The following is a 17,476-nucleotide window of genomic DNA, read 5'->3' as shown; positions in this document are numbered from 1 at the left end:
GCTCAGGTTACTTTTGACTCATTGATATGCTGTTATTTCATAATTTACAGCCTCAAAATATTAAAATTATTTTGGCATACCCCAAAAGAAAGTACACTATACATTTGGACACAGGCTCACTTAACATTTCTTCTGAAATGAAGGGTAATATTTGGAACTTTCCCTACATTAACTCACTCTGTGCTTTTAGGAAAGGCATTGGTGAGGTTTTGATTATGTTCAACCACATTAATGAGGTCAGCTGCTGATGTCAGATGATTAGGTCTTGATTACAAAAGCCACTCAACTGAAGATATTAAATGGTGCTCCAGCACACTAGAGAATGCAATTCTTCTGCTCCACAGCCCAATTCTGGTAAGCTTTATACACTGTTACCTACACTTGACACTGAATATGGTGGACTTAGGTTTGTGTGTGGCTGTTTCAGAGTGTGTTGTTTCATTTCATGTTTTTTTTCTACAGAATTTAAACAAGTGTTGCATGCACTTTTAAACTCCTGTATCCACAATGTGTTTGCAATGGTTTCTACATATGGACTTAGTGTAAGTCATTAAAATTTAATACAGAAACAAGAAAAGAGACATGTACTACAAAGCAGGTGGCAGACACACTCTCTCTCTCGCTCTCTCTCTGTGTGTGTGTGTGTGTGCGCTCAGTGGCGTGTTACAGTAAGGCATGTGTTTCAGCAGGATATGGGTCAAGTTCCTGTTGTGCATATGGTTTAGTTGTCTCCTTGTAACCAAAAAAAACCAAACTGACTCCGGAAACAGATGAAACTAGAATAAATATAGTTGAAACAATGGCAAATAATAATAATTAAAATTAATAATTTTAAAAATGCCAGTTCCTATACCTTGCAGACAACTCATAATCATACCAAAATTATGCCATTTTCAGAAAGTATCCTCTTATCCACACCTGATATTTGCATGAGTAATTTCATTCAACATAAAGACTTCTGTGAAACAATGTGTTATCATTTATCTGGAGCTGAAATTAAATGTTTGTAAGAGGCAGCAATGACACAGAAACATTTTGAACATATTGTTTTTCTAATCTGTTCATGTTATGGGTTTAGGACAAAACCTTGTATCTCCATTTTGCCTGTGTGATTGTGGGTTAGAGGTTATATGTAAGTTGAATTTATTGTTTCTGTTTCTGGTGAAAGTTAATGGGTTGATCCAGATGTTGTTTGTCCTTGGCTGCTGAATTTAGCCAAGTGATGGAGCATTTCCCTACAGCATGGTCACCAGGTCAGAGAGAGACAAGTAGAGAACATCTGGGACACCTCTGTACTCGCTTGTTTCTGTTGTATTTTGCACCTGGCTGAATATTGACTAATTATGGTTGTAATATATTATCAATTGTATATTACTCTTGCTTTGTTTTTATTTTAGTTTTCTGCCACATAACCTATCCAGCAGTTTTTGAGATATCAACAACCTTCCAGCTCCAGATTGTGGGATCTGACTCTGTGATTCGAGCTTGTATAAATGTTTTGGATACATTCATAAATCAAGTTTTTCTCCCGTATGATCTCATTTCTATACCTCCCACTTCTTTTTATAATCCTATGTTCCTTCCATTTACTTCCATTCATTTTCAAACATGCCCAAGCCATAGAGTATATTTTGCCTGACAGGCAAACTTCATGACCTCCATCAGAGCAGGTTCCCATGCTCTAACCCATTCTCATCTGTATTTAAATTTTTCATCCCTTGTTTTTTCATCCCATTTCCATTTACTCCCATTAATTTTCAGCAACACTAAGCAAACACCCACACCACTGCAACCTCCTAGCAACACCTTAGCTAGCAACCCATTTCCATAGCAACTACCTAGCAACACCTTAACAAACAGCATATATACCATAGTAACACCTTAGCAACCACCAAGCAAAACCTTGCACCAACACCTATATCAAAACAACACCTTAGCAACCAACAACTCAGCAACCGGCATCTATACCATACCAACGCCTTTTTAAAAAAAAATACTTTTTTTTATATAATAGAAACACTTTAGAAACCAACACCTATACAACAGCAACACCATAGCAAACACCCAGCATCACCTTAGCAACCTCGCAACATAGCAACCAACAACTATATCACAGCAACACCTTAGCAAATACTTAAATTACCAACATAATAGCAACTATCTAGCAACAATTTACCAACACCACAACTACCTAGCAACAAACAGGCAACAGCTACCAAAAGATATACCATAGCAACAACTCAGCAATGACCTAGCTTCAACTTAGCAACAACTTAATTTAAAGTAGCCAATACCACAGTAACCACCTAACAACAACTTAAAAAACATAGCAACATCCTGGGGTACCATAGCAACCACCTATCAACTTCGTAGAATCCCCTGGGATACCAAAGCACACACCACCAAGCAGCACACTAGCAACCTCTTAACAACATCATAGCAACAATCTAGCAACAAGCAGTACTATGACAACCATTGAGCCTCCATATCATCCAGCCAGGAACACCATAGAAACCACAGCCTAGCAACAGCCTAGCAGGAAGTGTACAAATGGTCACTGTCTGATTAAAAATTTGCATCTTTCAAAATAGTAACTTTACAGGAGAAGGAAAAAGTAATCCTTATTCAATAAATTCTTGAAAACCCAACTCTTCCGAGAGTATCTCTTACACTCAAAGTCTTTCTTTAATGCACTTATTACTTCCTGGCATATTGCACTCAATTTAAGGTACTTTGTATAAATTGTGCTGTAGTTTGAATGTTAGATCCTCTTTTGTAAGTCGCTTTGGATAAAAGCATCTGCCAAATGCATAAATGTAAATGTAAAAGCCTTCTTAACTTTCTATGTAAGTAAATGTAAAAAAGATTTTATTCCAAGAAATTTGGAGCATTTCTATTGGTTCGTTCATCACGGAATTTTCACATGATGTGAAAGACAGCGATTAAATATAGATTCAAGATATTTGAATAACATGACAGTGACATGTTTTTACTTTTTTTAACTGACCCTAAATATTATAACCACCTGCCTAAATTGCTGTTTTGGTAGAGATAAAAGAGTGGTCTCCAATAGCAAGTTGCCCAGCACATCACATTTGATCTGCTAGCTTGAATTGTTTCAATAGTACATCTATATAGCCACATCTTCCAACTCATTATGGACTATGGGTCCAACTCATTATTTCCTTAAGGGGTCAGAACTTGTACAGCTACACACATGCTACAAATGAATCCAAGTTATTCACTTAATATAATAATAGTCCTAATGTTTTGGTTCATTGCTGTATATGAATGGATTTGGCCATGTGTATGCATGTGTTTTCATTCTGATAAGTAGATAAATCCGGTTAGAGTGACATTTCTAACCCTGTAATGCACTGCAGAAGCCTAAACTGCAGATGACAGAAATCCTGCAAGTCCAAATGAACTGTTGCCATGGCAACTGTTCTAAAAATGCAGAGTCCATTAGGAAAAATGGACCATGTGTCCACAGGGATCAGTCATGCCTTGCACAGGGCAGGACAGTGGACAAGTCATTAAACATACATGTAAGATGCAGGTAACAAGTATGCCAGTGTTATGCTCACAGAGCAACAACCTGTAACTTTTATGTTATTACTGGGTTTTTCTTTTTGCCAGCTGTTCATTTCATTGTGTAGAAATTTCTAGTGAACCTGGACCAAGACCAAGACACCACACATTTTCAGTGCACAAATATGAATTATCTACTGTTGTTCTTTCACTTTCTCAGTCCAGAAGTCACTTTTCAGTGGCATGCAAAATTATGTTTACCACTGGACTTTTTGTTAAATTTTTGTTTTGTTAACTTTCCAAGTGAAAACAAGAACACACACAAAATCACAGACATGTCACAGTATTTATTTATTTATTTATTTGGATAAATTTAACAATTGAAAAATGTGCAAAACTCAAGGATTATTATGTCCATTATGTTATACCTATCCAACAAATAGGATTTTGCCGGACAATATCATGTTTGGGTTTGTTTGTGTTAGTTTGATCAGTGCTGTCCAAACTTTTGTATATAACTCTATGTGACCCTTCACTTAGTCATTCGAGTCATGTGATACTTTATAGCTTTTAAACATTAATCTACGTGCGTGTGTGTGTGTGTGTGTGTGTGTGTTGTAACAGATGTTCCACATGTCTAATTGTGTAAATCCTTGACAAACGCATAAAGAGTTGCAAAATGACTAGCGTCACTCAAACACGTAAAATCCAAATAACTTCAGCAGTATTTGTAATTCACCGCAACCCTGAAATGGATAAGCGAAAAAGGTGATGATGATGATTTATAATTTTTGTAATATCCACTATTCACATTTTCCCAGCATGGAATCAGAGTAGTTATTTCTAAATCCTGTATCCATAACTGTTAGAAAGTTATGAAATGTAGCAGCAGACTGTTATATTATGTTACAATGGTTTCCAAAATTTTCCTGAGTCCATTTGGCTATATTTATCCTGCTACCATGACATTATTTCTTGCAGTGCTATCCTAAGGCATGAAATCATACACATTCAAAAGTGGTTTCTTGCCCTACAAAGACTGGAATTTCACTGGATTTCTAAAATCACAATATTATGTGCTGTAAAATACTTCATAATTGTGCACTGAGAACTATTTTGTTTGGTCTGTAAGATAATTGTGAAGTTTGAGACAAAATGGTCATTTTTGTCCCCCTTCATTGCCTATTTAGCATAACTGTTAAGTTATATTCAGTTATTTTGCTTTAACTTTATTTAACTTTTGAAATGTGTTGCAAGACATCAAATTAAAAATTTGTCTATATTTACAACATATGATCAAATTGGTAAACCCAAAAACACTGGAAATATTTTCTTTGTATTTAAGAGAATAAACATATCACAGGATGAGCGCCCCCTCCAGGGTGTGTTCCCATCTTGTGCCTAGTGATTCCGGGTAGGCTGCAGACCCACCCCGACCCTGAATTGGATAAACGGTTAAGGACAATGAATGAATGAATATATGAATGAATTAATACATTTTACAGAAATAATTCCCAACTTATCCAAAAATAGTGTTTTTAAATGACTAAATGTAATTTTTTAACTTTTCTTTTTCAAAACAGATATAATTCACAATACAGAATATTTAGCTCTTTTGAAATACACAGTTTTAATGTGATAATATAGTATTTCTTTAAAATTTCTTTATTTGTTTTTAATATGTCTCAATATCCATGACATTTACTCAGAGCTCATTCACACTAAAGTACATTCATTCATTAGTTCATTCAGTCATTCATTAATTGTCTGTAACCGTGTAAAAATGTTTTTCAATCTGGACTGCTTTTTGAATAAGACAAAATACAAGGCATCCAATCAGAACAGAAGTAATTTACATATAGCCATTTTAAACGCACAATGACCAAGGGAAAAGTATAACTTATTAAATATTATTTAATATTGCTTCACGATACATTAATAACTTGTAAAATATGGGCCCTAGTGGAACTGAAATTCTGTGATTTGAAGTGAGGTGCTGTCTTGGTTTTTTCCAGTTTGCATACTTTGGCCAGTAATGCATCACATGATGTTCTAGTTCCCTGTGTCTGCTGTGAACCTTTCTTTCTCTTCCTGTTATATATGTGAGCAGGCAAATTTAAAGTATTTAAATGACTGTCTGTTCTGTACATTCTACTAAACTGCCCTTTTTTGTAGATAGCGGTCAGGGCATTTTTTTATTATTCATTTTTCACAGCTATACTATCAAAGAACACAGAAATCAACTCACATTTATACATAGTTTTATCAAGAGAGGCCTGTATCATGTTGCAGATCTTGTTACGGGTGTAGGTGAATTATACACAGGATAAGATTTAAAATATCTGGTGCTTGTCAATTAGAGTCTCACAACGGGCCCAGTCCGCACTCTTCCTACTAGCAACCACAAAATCTCTAACTCCCCTCAGGGGTCATCAGGTAGGCACTTCCCTTTGTGTGAGAGGGAAGGGTGTCCCAGACCCACCCCACCTCCAAGCTAGCTTTACAGACCTATCATACTCTTATATCATCACTGTCCAAGGAAAAACATGTATCTCCATTTTTGTTCATTGTAGTGTATTATATCATTTGAACACATCAGATGTCCTTCACATTTCAAAATGAATGGACCAATAGAAATGCTCCAAATACAGTTAATACATAGATTGCAGATGCAACAAATAGAGACAGAGTAAAAAAAAAAGGCTGAAGTGTTTCTTTAAAGAGGCACATTATTTCAGACATACATAGAGATTTTCTGTACGTAGACAAAGCACAAAACAGGCCGACATTGTGAATGCAGTGATGACAATATGAGGACAGATGGAACAAAATATCAGCCACAGACTGATATGGACATTTGGCACAGATTCTAGAAAAGACTCTACTTGATGACATGGCCCTGGGGGGCAAGACAAGACAACCCGAGTCTGATGTCAGTATAATTGCAATGACTTTTTGTGAATGTCAGTTCAGGTAAATACATTGTATTCATACCCAGATGTACAGCATTACAAAATGTATGTTCATCAACAACTAACTATAGCTTATTTTAGTTTACAATAAATTTATTAATTTGCTATGCAAATATTATTTCAAACATAAATGCACTATTCACAGTGCCACTGTCTGCTAAATTGTGCTTAAAGCTTATCTTTGAAAGAAAAGAGAAAATGGCACTTGACTGAGATCCTTAAAAAATCACAAGATTATTATTTAACGCTGCAAATCATCAGACCACATGCATTCATTTATTATCTGTAACCCTTATCCAGTTCAGGGTCGCGGTGGCAGGAATCATTGGGCATAAGGCGGGAATACACCCTGGAGGGGGCGCCAGTCCTTCACAGGGCAACACAGACACATTCACACCTACAGACACTTTTGAGTCGCCAATCCACCTACCAACATGGGACAAAACCGGAGCACCCAGAGGAAACCCACACCAACAGTCACCCAGAGCAGGAATCAAACCCACAACCTCCAGGTCCCTGGAGCTGTGTGACTGCGACACTAACTGCTGCACCACCGTGCCGCCTCATTCACTGTCTGTAACCACATATCCAGTTCAGTGTAGCAGTGGGTCCAGAGCCTACCAGGAATTACTGGGCGCAAGGTGGGAACATACCACTGAGGGGAGCCAGTCCTTCACAGGGCAACACACACTCAAATCTATGAACACTTTTTTTTTGAGTCACCAATCCACCTACAAACGTGTGTTTTTGGACCATGGGAGGAAACCCGAGCACCCGGAGAAAACTCATGCAGACACAAGGAGAACACACCAAACTCCTTACAGGCAGTCACCTGAAGCGGGCCTTGAACCCACAGCCCCAGGACCCTAGGATCCTAGAGCTGTGTGATTGCAACACTACCTGCTGCGCCACCGTGCCACCCTTCAGACTATATTTATTACATTATTATTATTATTAATATAAATATGACTACTGTCTACGCTGCCAGTGAGCACAAATAAATTTTGACATTTGACGTTTAAACTTCAGCAAAAGTTAAACGCTTGATTACATTTTAGTGTATTTTTTCATGACATCTTTTTAATTTGTATACAGGATGCCTTTCATGGATGGTAGTGGAAAATAAATATTTGATGGACGCTGAAAAAAAGACCAGAAAGTGAACCAAGGACAATGCTAGATTTGTGAGAGGAATAACACATTATGTGGATTGTAATATCTATATTTATTAATTTTTTTAAAAAATGCCCATATTCTTCCGGTGCATTTCATAAACCTACTGTACAGTTAACAGCCTGCAATTAACATTAGCCTCTGAGTTTTGTAAATCTATGTAAAAAAATAGCCCAGAGATATTGTGATAGAAATGATATACATGTCAACTGTAAATGTAATAGATGTAAACTTAAAAGATGCAGTTAAGCTACTCCTAACTGCAGTAAGCTCTTCTGTGTGCAGGAGTAGCGATTTTATTGTTGCATTGTTCGTGTTGTGGTTTTCTGAGATGTATGTTCACTGGCTGCTTGCTGTGAAACAGCGGAAGATGCCTCTGCAAGTGGTAGAAGTTAGCTACGCCTCCTGACACAGACGGTTTCAAACGCCCGACTGAACCGCTTTCACTGAGCTAAAGGTGATCGGACTGATCCTCTGTACCGTCCGTCTGAATGACAGGGTGTCTGTCTGTCTCTGTCTGCTGACTCTGAGAACGGTTTGCCCTCACTAACCCCCCCCCTCCCCATCCCTCTCTCTCTCTCTCTCTCTCTCTCTCACACACACACACACACACACACAAATGAAATCAGAGTGACAGGACCCACACACTAAAACCAAGTAACGTCGTTAACACCAGCGGCTCGGGAGCTCCAGGTGGGGGCAGGATCTGGAGCGCATAACGATGGCTTCATTCAACGCTTCGGTTTCTGGGGAGACCAAGTCCAAAATAGCGTTGGAAGATGAGAAATGGACTCGGAACCAGACAGGTAAACACAGCGGGAAAACATGTAGTCTGTCATGTGTGTACATTTCGTAGTTAGATGCTTTTACGTTGTAATTCTAAAAAAATAACAACCTACATTTAGATTTTGTTTTTACGATTTTTAAAACTGTGTAGTTGTTGTTATATTTTGAAACATAGTGTCCGTTGTGTAATATTTTATATAACACATTAAAACAACCCAAGTGTTAGCGAATCTCTTGTACGTTAGCTAAGTCCTCAACCAAACTATTAGGAAAAAACATGCCTAACAAGTGCAAGATATCAGTTCTCAGTAGGCAGTAATGAATTAGCTGAAATGGGGACTATTTTACACTTTTTTGATGATGTCCACTTTTCAACAGAAAGCACAAAGCACAGGAAACAATGTGTGCAAATGGGAAATATCTCTTGTGTGAATTTAAACGGAAATAACGCCCTAGGGTGGTTTAGTGTAACTGTTGACTGATATTTGTAGGCCATCTTTTAAACAGCTGATATATTCATATTTATTTTAGTTTATGTCTTTTACAACTTGTCTTTTGAATCTGTTCAGGTAATTTCCAAGTGAAATTGCAACGGAAATAACGGTTAGAATAGCATGAATTTAAAATACATATATATTATAAACATAAAATAAATATAAAATTTGTGCTGCTTCTAGATAGAGAGAAATATCTCACCTCCTCCTCTGTGTCTCCCACATTAATGGGAGTGTGCAAAGACTTTTTCACTGAGCCAAAAAAACACAACAAACACAGAGAAACAAAATTACTGAGTGAAAATGGTGAAAATGAGAACAGAGAATAAAGAAAACCAAGTGAAAATGGCAAAAAAATAAAGCGTCTGATTATGGTTTCACTCCTGTGCTCAAGTTGAAGTGAGCTGTGGCTCATTCACATTTAAAGGAAAACGGCTTTCTGAAAAGAGCTGTTTAGACAGAGGGTGCAAGGTACTGTATTGTTTGATTCATATTGTATATTGATGAAAGCATATCACTGAAACACTGTGTTAACTTGTCGAAAAGGAGTTTATTGGTTTATTTAATTCATGCTGGTTTGGTGCTGGATAACAGGACATATCAACATATGAACCACGAAATTAAACCTATTAGGAGTTGATAAAAATGGACAGAGAGTTTAGAAACAGAGGAGGCTGTAATATAATTCCTGAGTAATATATACTGGTTTTGCTTAAATATGCAGCTGTTTGGGGTTTTTTTTCAATTTTTTTCTGTCACACTCTCAGAATAAAGGAACATACATTAGAAATGTGTATTTCATACATTAGAAATAAAGGGTGTACCTTATTGTCAATAAAGGTACAAACAGGGTAAAATGTACCTTTAAAAGTTACAACAGTGGTCCAGTTTGGTTTGCTAAAGGTACATTTCATTCTCTTTTACAGAAGCAGAGAGGAATATTTGTAAGCTTTCCTTATAGAACCGTGTAAAATAAAATAATATAATATAAGTCCCAGAGATTAAATGGGATGTATGAAATCAACACAACTTTAAAATCTACAATTATAATAGAATGAGGTACAATTATGTACCATAATTAAAGGTACAGAATATATACCTTTGAGGGTACAACCACAGTAAAAAGTTTTTCTGACAGTGCAGGGAATACACCTTATTGTGCCATTTCACATACAAAGTACCACAGTACCTCATTTCTATGACACTGTGAGGAAGATGTGAGGCAGGAAACACATTTCCTTATCAAATAACAACAGCTCTACACAGAACTGTGATAAGCTACAAGGCTGTTTGGGTGTGGGTGTATGTGTTTGTCTTCCTTTCTAAGAATCTAAGACAGAGAGTGTCATTAGAATGACATTAGAATTTCTTATTCCCCAGTTGTTATCATAACATGTGTAAAGCCCAACATAAATACCTTCCAAACTACCCTTTTTAATTTAAGATATCAAGAGAGAATGAAATGAAGACTGTTTAAATTGAATATGTGAAAATGAATAAAAGGTCTGATTTCTAGAGCATATTGACATAATTATTATAGATTAATAAATGCATATAATAGCTTTATTTATATTTTGAGCATAGATGCAGACTGGATGCATAAAACACAAAGTGGGATTCTAACACTTACACATTCTATTGCACACCTTCCCACTCCTTGCAGTTATTCTGAGTTAGTAAATAACTTTGAATTAGGGATGCATGATGGTCAGAATGTTCCAGTATTGAAATCAGTTTTTTTAAACAGTTAAAAAAATAACGATTCATTGCAAGCAGCAGTTTCTGGTTATCTATGTTGAAAGTTGAAAATGACAAAATATACAAAACTCACTTAAACATTTAATGCTAACTAAAACATTCTATTAACATATATAGAATTTGTACTAGCAAGAAGTTTTGTTATAATGCATTTCTGTGTTGATTTGTAAAGACGAATTTGTGCTGTTTGTACTGTTTTTGTCTACCAACCAAAATTGTGCCTCTAGTTAAGTAATTTTTAAATAGATACCTATTTACTATCAAACTCCTACAGCAGGATCTATGAGTTTCAGAAGAATGTTAGAGAATTTAAGACACTATGCATGCCAATAATTTTTTCAGGAAGCTCAAATCTAGATACAGCCTACTTGTCAATTTATTTCAGTCTTAGAATTCCAGTGCTGTGTGTTCTGTACTCTGAAGATATTCGGTTTTTCTCTGCTAGGTCAGTGTACTCCTATTCCACCTCTGGGTCTGGGTACACTAAAGCTAGTGTCTGGAAATGGCACTAGCATTGGCACAGTGATGACTTTGCTGTGCCCCTATAAGCACCGTGCGGTCAGTGGTGGACTGTTGTCCTGTGTACAAGACAGCAACATCACACACTGGAGAGGAGGAATGCCTGAGTGTAAACGTAAGAGACACACACCGGATGTGCTAAAAGTGATTTTCTCAGTTAAAATAAGTACATGTTTCTGCAAATTCTAAATAAATATTATGCTGGGTTTTTTTTGGAGAAATGTAAAAACATGAACCATTGTCTGTGCAAGTGCTATGACACCTTTCATATTTTGTGATTTTTGGAAAAATCATATTTATGTTTGATCCTGTAGATGTTGTATTAACTAGTTTTTCACATAAAAAATCAACAAAACATTACATTTAACAAGGCATGTGGTATCATTTCATAAAACTGTACACGAGCATGCTACGTATGACCTTTATAATCCTTGAGTGATGCTTTTGGGTTGATTATTCACAAAATCTGCCATATCTCAAAAAAAGAGGCGGGGGTGACTGACAAGTGAGCAACGTTTGAGGAAAGAAAACAAGAAAAAAGTGTCAAGAATGTGAGAATGTGTTACTGAGAGAATGTCAGCGAGAGAGCAAAAATAGGCCTATGTCTCCTAAACCACTCTTTCCACCTTCTGTGTTATACAGTAGATAGCATTCACAATATATTCAATGCTCAGAGAACATAAAGCAGGGAAACTGCCAGCACTGCAGGATTCATTTCCTGTGACTCATCCAGTACCATGCAAATTTATACATTATATCTGCCTCATGCTGTTAAAGACTAAACTGAGGTTTTGCACCTTGTGTTGTAATTTAATGCCTTCAAGATCTAATACACCACTGTTCATGTTCCCTGAATAAATCCTATTATATATTTTTTCTCCAATCCTGGTCATATTGGCAGAATTATAAAATCACAGTCTATCTGAGTTAGCCATTATATATTTGTGTTATTTTTATTTTTATTTTACTCATTTTAATATTTATTCTGTTTAATATGCATTTTTATTTTAAAAGATTACTTATATCTGAATAAAACTTCCCTTCAAGTGGCACTCTGGGTTGCAGGGAGCTTTTCCTAAAATTTGCAGCATGTAGCATGCAGGCATACAGTTTATATTTTTTGGGATTTCAAATATCACCTTTTTCCCTTCTCCAGTTTTCTAAATACTGCTAATGATCAATAATGTCTTCCTCTCCCCCTTCTTTAGCTGTCTCAAAGTTTGAGGATGAAGGCTTCCATCTGGCTGTGCTCGCGTCCATCATCAGCTTAGCCATCATCATCTTCATGAGCATCATCTTCATCACTTCATGCCTGCTGAAGTGTGTGAGAAAAGATGAAAAGAGACGAATGGAAAGGTGAGAGGAGGGAGGAAAAAAGAGGGAAAATGTATGATGGGAGAAGAGCAAAAGATGTAGGAAATAGAAAGGTGTTAAAGCTGAGACAATCAAGGGAAGGAAGAATGAGAGTACAAAAATGGAACGGTATGGAAATGGAGAGAGAAAGAGATTCTGCCTATATCATAGTCAGTGCAATTTGTATAAATGTTACTGGATGTTTTTTAGGATCAACTATTAGAGATGACACCAGCCCGATACTATCTCTCAATACCAGCAGAATGAATGAAGAAATTAATCCAGTCCAGGCCTGTAACATCATTTTGTTTTCTGCCTTATTTCAGTCCACCTTAGCTATTCCTCTTCTGACCAACGGAACATTTGTCAAACCACTAAACAGCATGTCTCATATCAGAATTTCAGGGGCAGCATCATCAAACATTTTCCAAAACATGTTCTCTGCTTCAAAGAATGCACCATGCTATGGATTGAAAAGGCTTTAAAAATGCCCCAGACTCTGAATATATGATGTGATGCTCTTAGACATGTATTACTTAATATGGGGCAGTAAAATGTTTGAGTAGTCTGAGTAGGATAACCTATGTTTAGATGCATATCTAAAAGGAAATGCTTCAATAAAAACTTGTTAATTTAACAAAATATTGTATTAATATCTCTATTTGCCAATACTGCAAGCATAAATGATTGAAAAAGGAAAGTCTGTGCCATTTTGAAAAATGATGCACCAAATGGGTTTCAACAAATAAAAAATATTATATATATATATATTTTTAAAAATCTGAGAGTAAATCAAACATAAATTTGGATTGCAGCTAAGCTGCAGAGAATGACTCTTCTGAAATTACTGAAAGCTCTAAAAGATTAATTTATCCCAAGTTCATAAGTGGTAGCATGTGAGTATATTTAGGTGCGTTTTTTCTTACTCTATGTATGTGTATTTGTTTGCATGTAGGAAGAGGAAGAAAGAAGCTGCCGAATATTGGCAGCAAATGGACCAACAGGAAATGAGAGAAACATTCTACAGACACAAAGGCAGAAACAACAACAATAACAACAGCAGACCACAGCAACATACCCAACATTCTAATCATCAGTCTGCAAATAATGTCCAGCCACAGTCATTGTGTTATGTGGAAGATGCGTACAGGTATAATACCAAATTTCTCAACACACATATGCTAACATAATACGCACACATGAAGGTTGATGATAGTCTAAACCCAACCCAACTAAACTAAGTGTTACTTCTTTAAAATGACTCAAACACAGCTCAATGCTAGCATACTCAAATAGGCAGTCAGAGTGAAACCAGTATGAAGTTAGCACAAACTCTCAAATTAGTATCTTAGGAAATGTGTTAATTAAATACTTGCCCAATTGGTCTCAATTTTGACATCTTTAACAGCAGCCTCTACAATTGTGGGGAAACACTGTTCTCTCGTTTAATTACACTCTGAAGTCCCATGTTTTTTTTAAGGTGGAATTGCATGTCTGTGTTGGAAAAAACGTCTGTTGCTTGTATGTGTAAAGATGTTTAACATGTCTGTAAGTTTTTATTCACTGTTTGAATTACCATAGAAACTTGTGTGTTACTAGAGTTGTTTAGTTTTGTGGCCCTTTCGGTCTGTGCTTACTTTCATGCAGTTAGCAGCACTCTCTAGAGTTAGTTCCATCTACAGCTAAAATAAAACAATATGGTACAGGAATAGGACAATATCCTCATATTCATGCTTTTCCATGTTTGGATGTGGTGTCTAAAAACATCCAGATGCCATTTCTGCCATGAGCAAAGAGAGAAAGCCTAGCATACTGGGCTGAGACCCTTGGTGTTTTTTATCCATTTATACTGGGGCTTTGTAAACATATCAAAACTTATTTTGAGCACACAAACTGACTGGAGAGCTAGCAAATGGTGAGTAAACATCCTTAGAACTTTAGAAAGTTTTAATCACAAATGTCACCTTTATTTACCAGCTTTTATTAAAATACAGAGGACATGTTTTGAATGAATTTTCAATTGTAACAGCATGTTAAAGTACACAGATTTTGCACCAGAGCTCTGTACTGACATGCATTCTAAATTCAATTACTCAAAATCCTCACATCGATAGGAATACCTGAAATATCGGAATATAAATAGGAATATCAAGAGATAAAAATTCAGATAGTCACAGCAAAAATAACTATTATCAACTAAAAATGGCATATACTAGGATTTAGTAGAAGTAAAAATCTACTACCTTTGACTACTTACATGAAACTAAGTAAAAGGTTCCTACCAGTCCTTGCACATAAATTTACACAGATCGGTCACTGGATTAGGAACACCTACCTTGTATCTGCACTCATTGTCTATTTTATTAGCTCCACTGATTATACAGGAGATCAGGTTGAAATAAGGAAAAGAAAGTATGCAGAGAAACAGATGGACTACAGTCTGTAATTGTAGAACTACAAAGTATGGTGGAACTGATAAATTAGATAGTGAGTGCAGATACAAGGTATGTGTTCCTAATCCAGTGATCATTCAGTGTACATGCACATAAGCATGCAGTAGGATACAAAAACCCACACTTCCTAGACAAGCAAAATATTGGGAACAGGCACAAGACAAATAAAATATTAAAAATATATTACTGTTTAAGACATGTTCTCACACCTAGTATAATTGCTTCACAGATTTCACCAGCAAGACTACCCTCTGACCGTCCCTACAAACCAGCCTCCCCTAGAAGTGATGCCTCCAACCTCGTTTATAAACACACAGGTTACCTGTGTTCTACAGCCATTTAGAACACACATTACACACCCTCTTCCCTGCAGTGGATATGACCCTACTTCAGAACAACTACCACAGAAACAATCCATACCAACCTTGGTGGTCACAGAGGGCACTGCAATCTCAGGTGTGAGTGGACAGAGCCTGAAGGACCCATTCTGGAAAGGCCAACAAAAGGACCCAAAAAGCCCACCTATCTGGGTTATATCTGTATGAACAGCCAATATGGAATAAATCAGACTGATGGAACTTTCTTGTTTGGTAAATAAGAAGGCAATCCCTAACTGTTAGGTTAGGTTGTCACTTAGAATAATATGGCCTTTATTTCTGGCATTGGCACTTATCTGAGAATGAATCTTATAGGTTTTTTAATCATCTGTGCCTTAAGATAAGCTTCTGAATAAAAAAAATGTAAATTATGTGCTTAGAATTATTTTTTTTCCTCTGAACTTTTTCCAGTCCTAATCGAATATTCCGGACTCCCCTGTTCATTAAGGAAGTAATGTCATTAGGCAAAGTACGAACCTGACATTGTAACTACAAAAATGAAATCATGTGAGATGAAACATAACAGTGCTGGTCCGTTTTTTTGTCCAGGTTATCTTGATGGATATATTTCAATATCTAAAATTAGCAAAAATGGCAAGGCTATAGATTGGTTAATACAAATCATGTGTTCATTCATTCATGTATTCATTCATTCATTCACTCATTCATTATTTGTAACTGCTTATCCAGTTCAGGGTCGGTGTGTGTTTGGAGCCTACAAACCCTGGATCGAGCGCCAGTCCATTGCGGGGCAACACACACTCATTCACACACTCGCACCTATGGACAATTTAACATGGCCAATCAACCTAAAAACGCGTGTCGTTTTGGACTGTGGGAGGAAACTGGAGCACCTAGAGGAAACCCCATACAGACACAGCGAGATGGACATTGTGAACAATGACCAGTGACTGGACATAACTGGACTGTGTACTATTTATTGCAGTCAGAAACTTCATCAACATCTCTATTCTTATCTATCTTTCTTTTTTTTCAAAATGCATAGTGGTGATCCTTAAAGCCTTGTTCCAATTACTAAATTAGGTTTTTCTTTTACCTGTAAAGTTGCAGTTTTCGAAATAGATGTTTTGTTCTGATTATCTGACAATAACAACGTATAGTACTGTGCAAATCTTTTAGGAAGCAAGTTGTTTAATACTTTTCCAGTAGTATATCCTGTGAGCTAGATCTTTGTATATAAGTGTGTGTGAGTGTGAACGAGTGACAGAGAGAGATGTTAAGATGTTTAATTATGTGGTGGAAATTTACACAGGCCTCAGTCCTTTGTAGCCATTTTGACAATTAGCAGGTTTTATCAGCTGCTTATAATTTCAGTGGATAATATTATATTTAACATACAAAATGTGAATTTAACATAAAAATTGTCCGTAAACATAATTGGAGGCAAGTTTTATTAGCCTAAAATTCCTGCAAACATTTCTGTGCTTTGTTGTGACTGCATGGTATCTGGAAATGTAAACTCTGGAAACTTGAAAGCCGTTTTAATATATAAAGTGCAGGGTAATTGTGTGAAAGTGTGCAACAATTTCTTTCAACATAATGATTTTGGTTGTAGACTGTTAATTTGTGTGTATTCGTGCTTCTTTGGTTTGTAACGGATCATACAGCGACCCTCAGTGGACATTAAGAACAGGGTTTAAAAAGAACAGGTTATGAATTTCTAGTTCGGTGTGTGTTTTGTGGGTGACATTGCATAAATAAGCGGATTGAACATAAGGGATATCCGTTATGTAAAATCAGATAATTATTCAGAATAGTTACATTAATGAATTAACATGAGCTTTTAAGACTCACGTAAGCATGTGTAGGATCGGACTGACCCGTCGGAGCTCGGCACGTTTCGGCTCTTTCCGTTATGGTGCTCCGTTTTATCGGAGTTCAACGAGTGACGCGTCGGCACAGTCGGAGAAATCCGCCCCATTTCCATAATGGCAGGTCTGTAATTTCATTCAGAAATCTCTTTTTGTGAGTTTCGGTCTCGGGGGGCTCATCTTGTCTTCAGGATTTAGCAAATCAGAAACGTGAGCACAGAAATATGA

At 36.6% G+C, this 17,476-nt stretch overlaps 1 protein-coding gene across 2 annotated transcripts; it reads left to right on the top strand.

Moving 5' to 3' along the window:
* Positions 1-8,050: 8,050 nt before the first annotated feature.
* On the top strand, positions 8,051-16,933 carry LOC136666233 (sushi domain-containing protein 3). Of its 2 annotated transcripts, XM_066644318.1 has the most exons (5): positions 8,051-8,482; positions 11,160-11,348; positions 12,442-12,589; positions 13,542-13,736; positions 15,269-16,933. In XM_066644318.1, exons 1-5 carry the CDS (start codon positions 8,398-8,400, stop codon positions 15,582-15,584), a joined length of 933 nt encoding a protein of 310 aa, XP_066500415.1. In that variant the 5' UTR covers positions 8,051-8,397; the 3' UTR covers positions 15,585-16,933. The 2 variants fall into 2 exon arrangements, with proteins under 2 accessions (XP_066500415.1, XP_066500416.1); XM_066644319.1 differs by lacking the exon at positions 11,160-11,348.
* Positions 16,934-17,476: the final 543 nt, after the last annotated feature.

The sequence above is a fragment of the Hoplias malabaricus genome, chromosome 14 (assembly GCF_029633855.1).
Source record: "Hoplias malabaricus isolate fHopMal1 chromosome 14, fHopMal1.hap1, whole genome shotgun sequence".
Taxonomy (NCBI): Eukaryota; Metazoa; Chordata; class Actinopteri; order Characiformes; family Erythrinidae; genus Hoplias; species Hoplias malabaricus.
This window is presented reverse-complemented; position numbering and strand designations above follow the sequence as displayed.

Bases quoted from the DNA above. Each gene is read 5' to 3' on its own strand.
- LOC136666233 (XM_066644318.1), top strand. From the start codon at position 8,398: ATGGCTTCATTCAACGCTTCGGTTTCTGGGGAGACCAAGTCCAAAATA. The intron at 8,483-11,159 runs GTAAACACAGCG...TTTCTCTGCTAG, and splicing joins ATGGACTCGGAACCAGACAG to GTCAGTGTACTCCTATTCCA. The intron at 11,349-12,441 runs GTAAGAGACACA...CCCCTTCTTTAG, and splicing joins AGGAATGCCTGAGTGTAAAC to CTGTCTCAAAGTTTGAGGAT.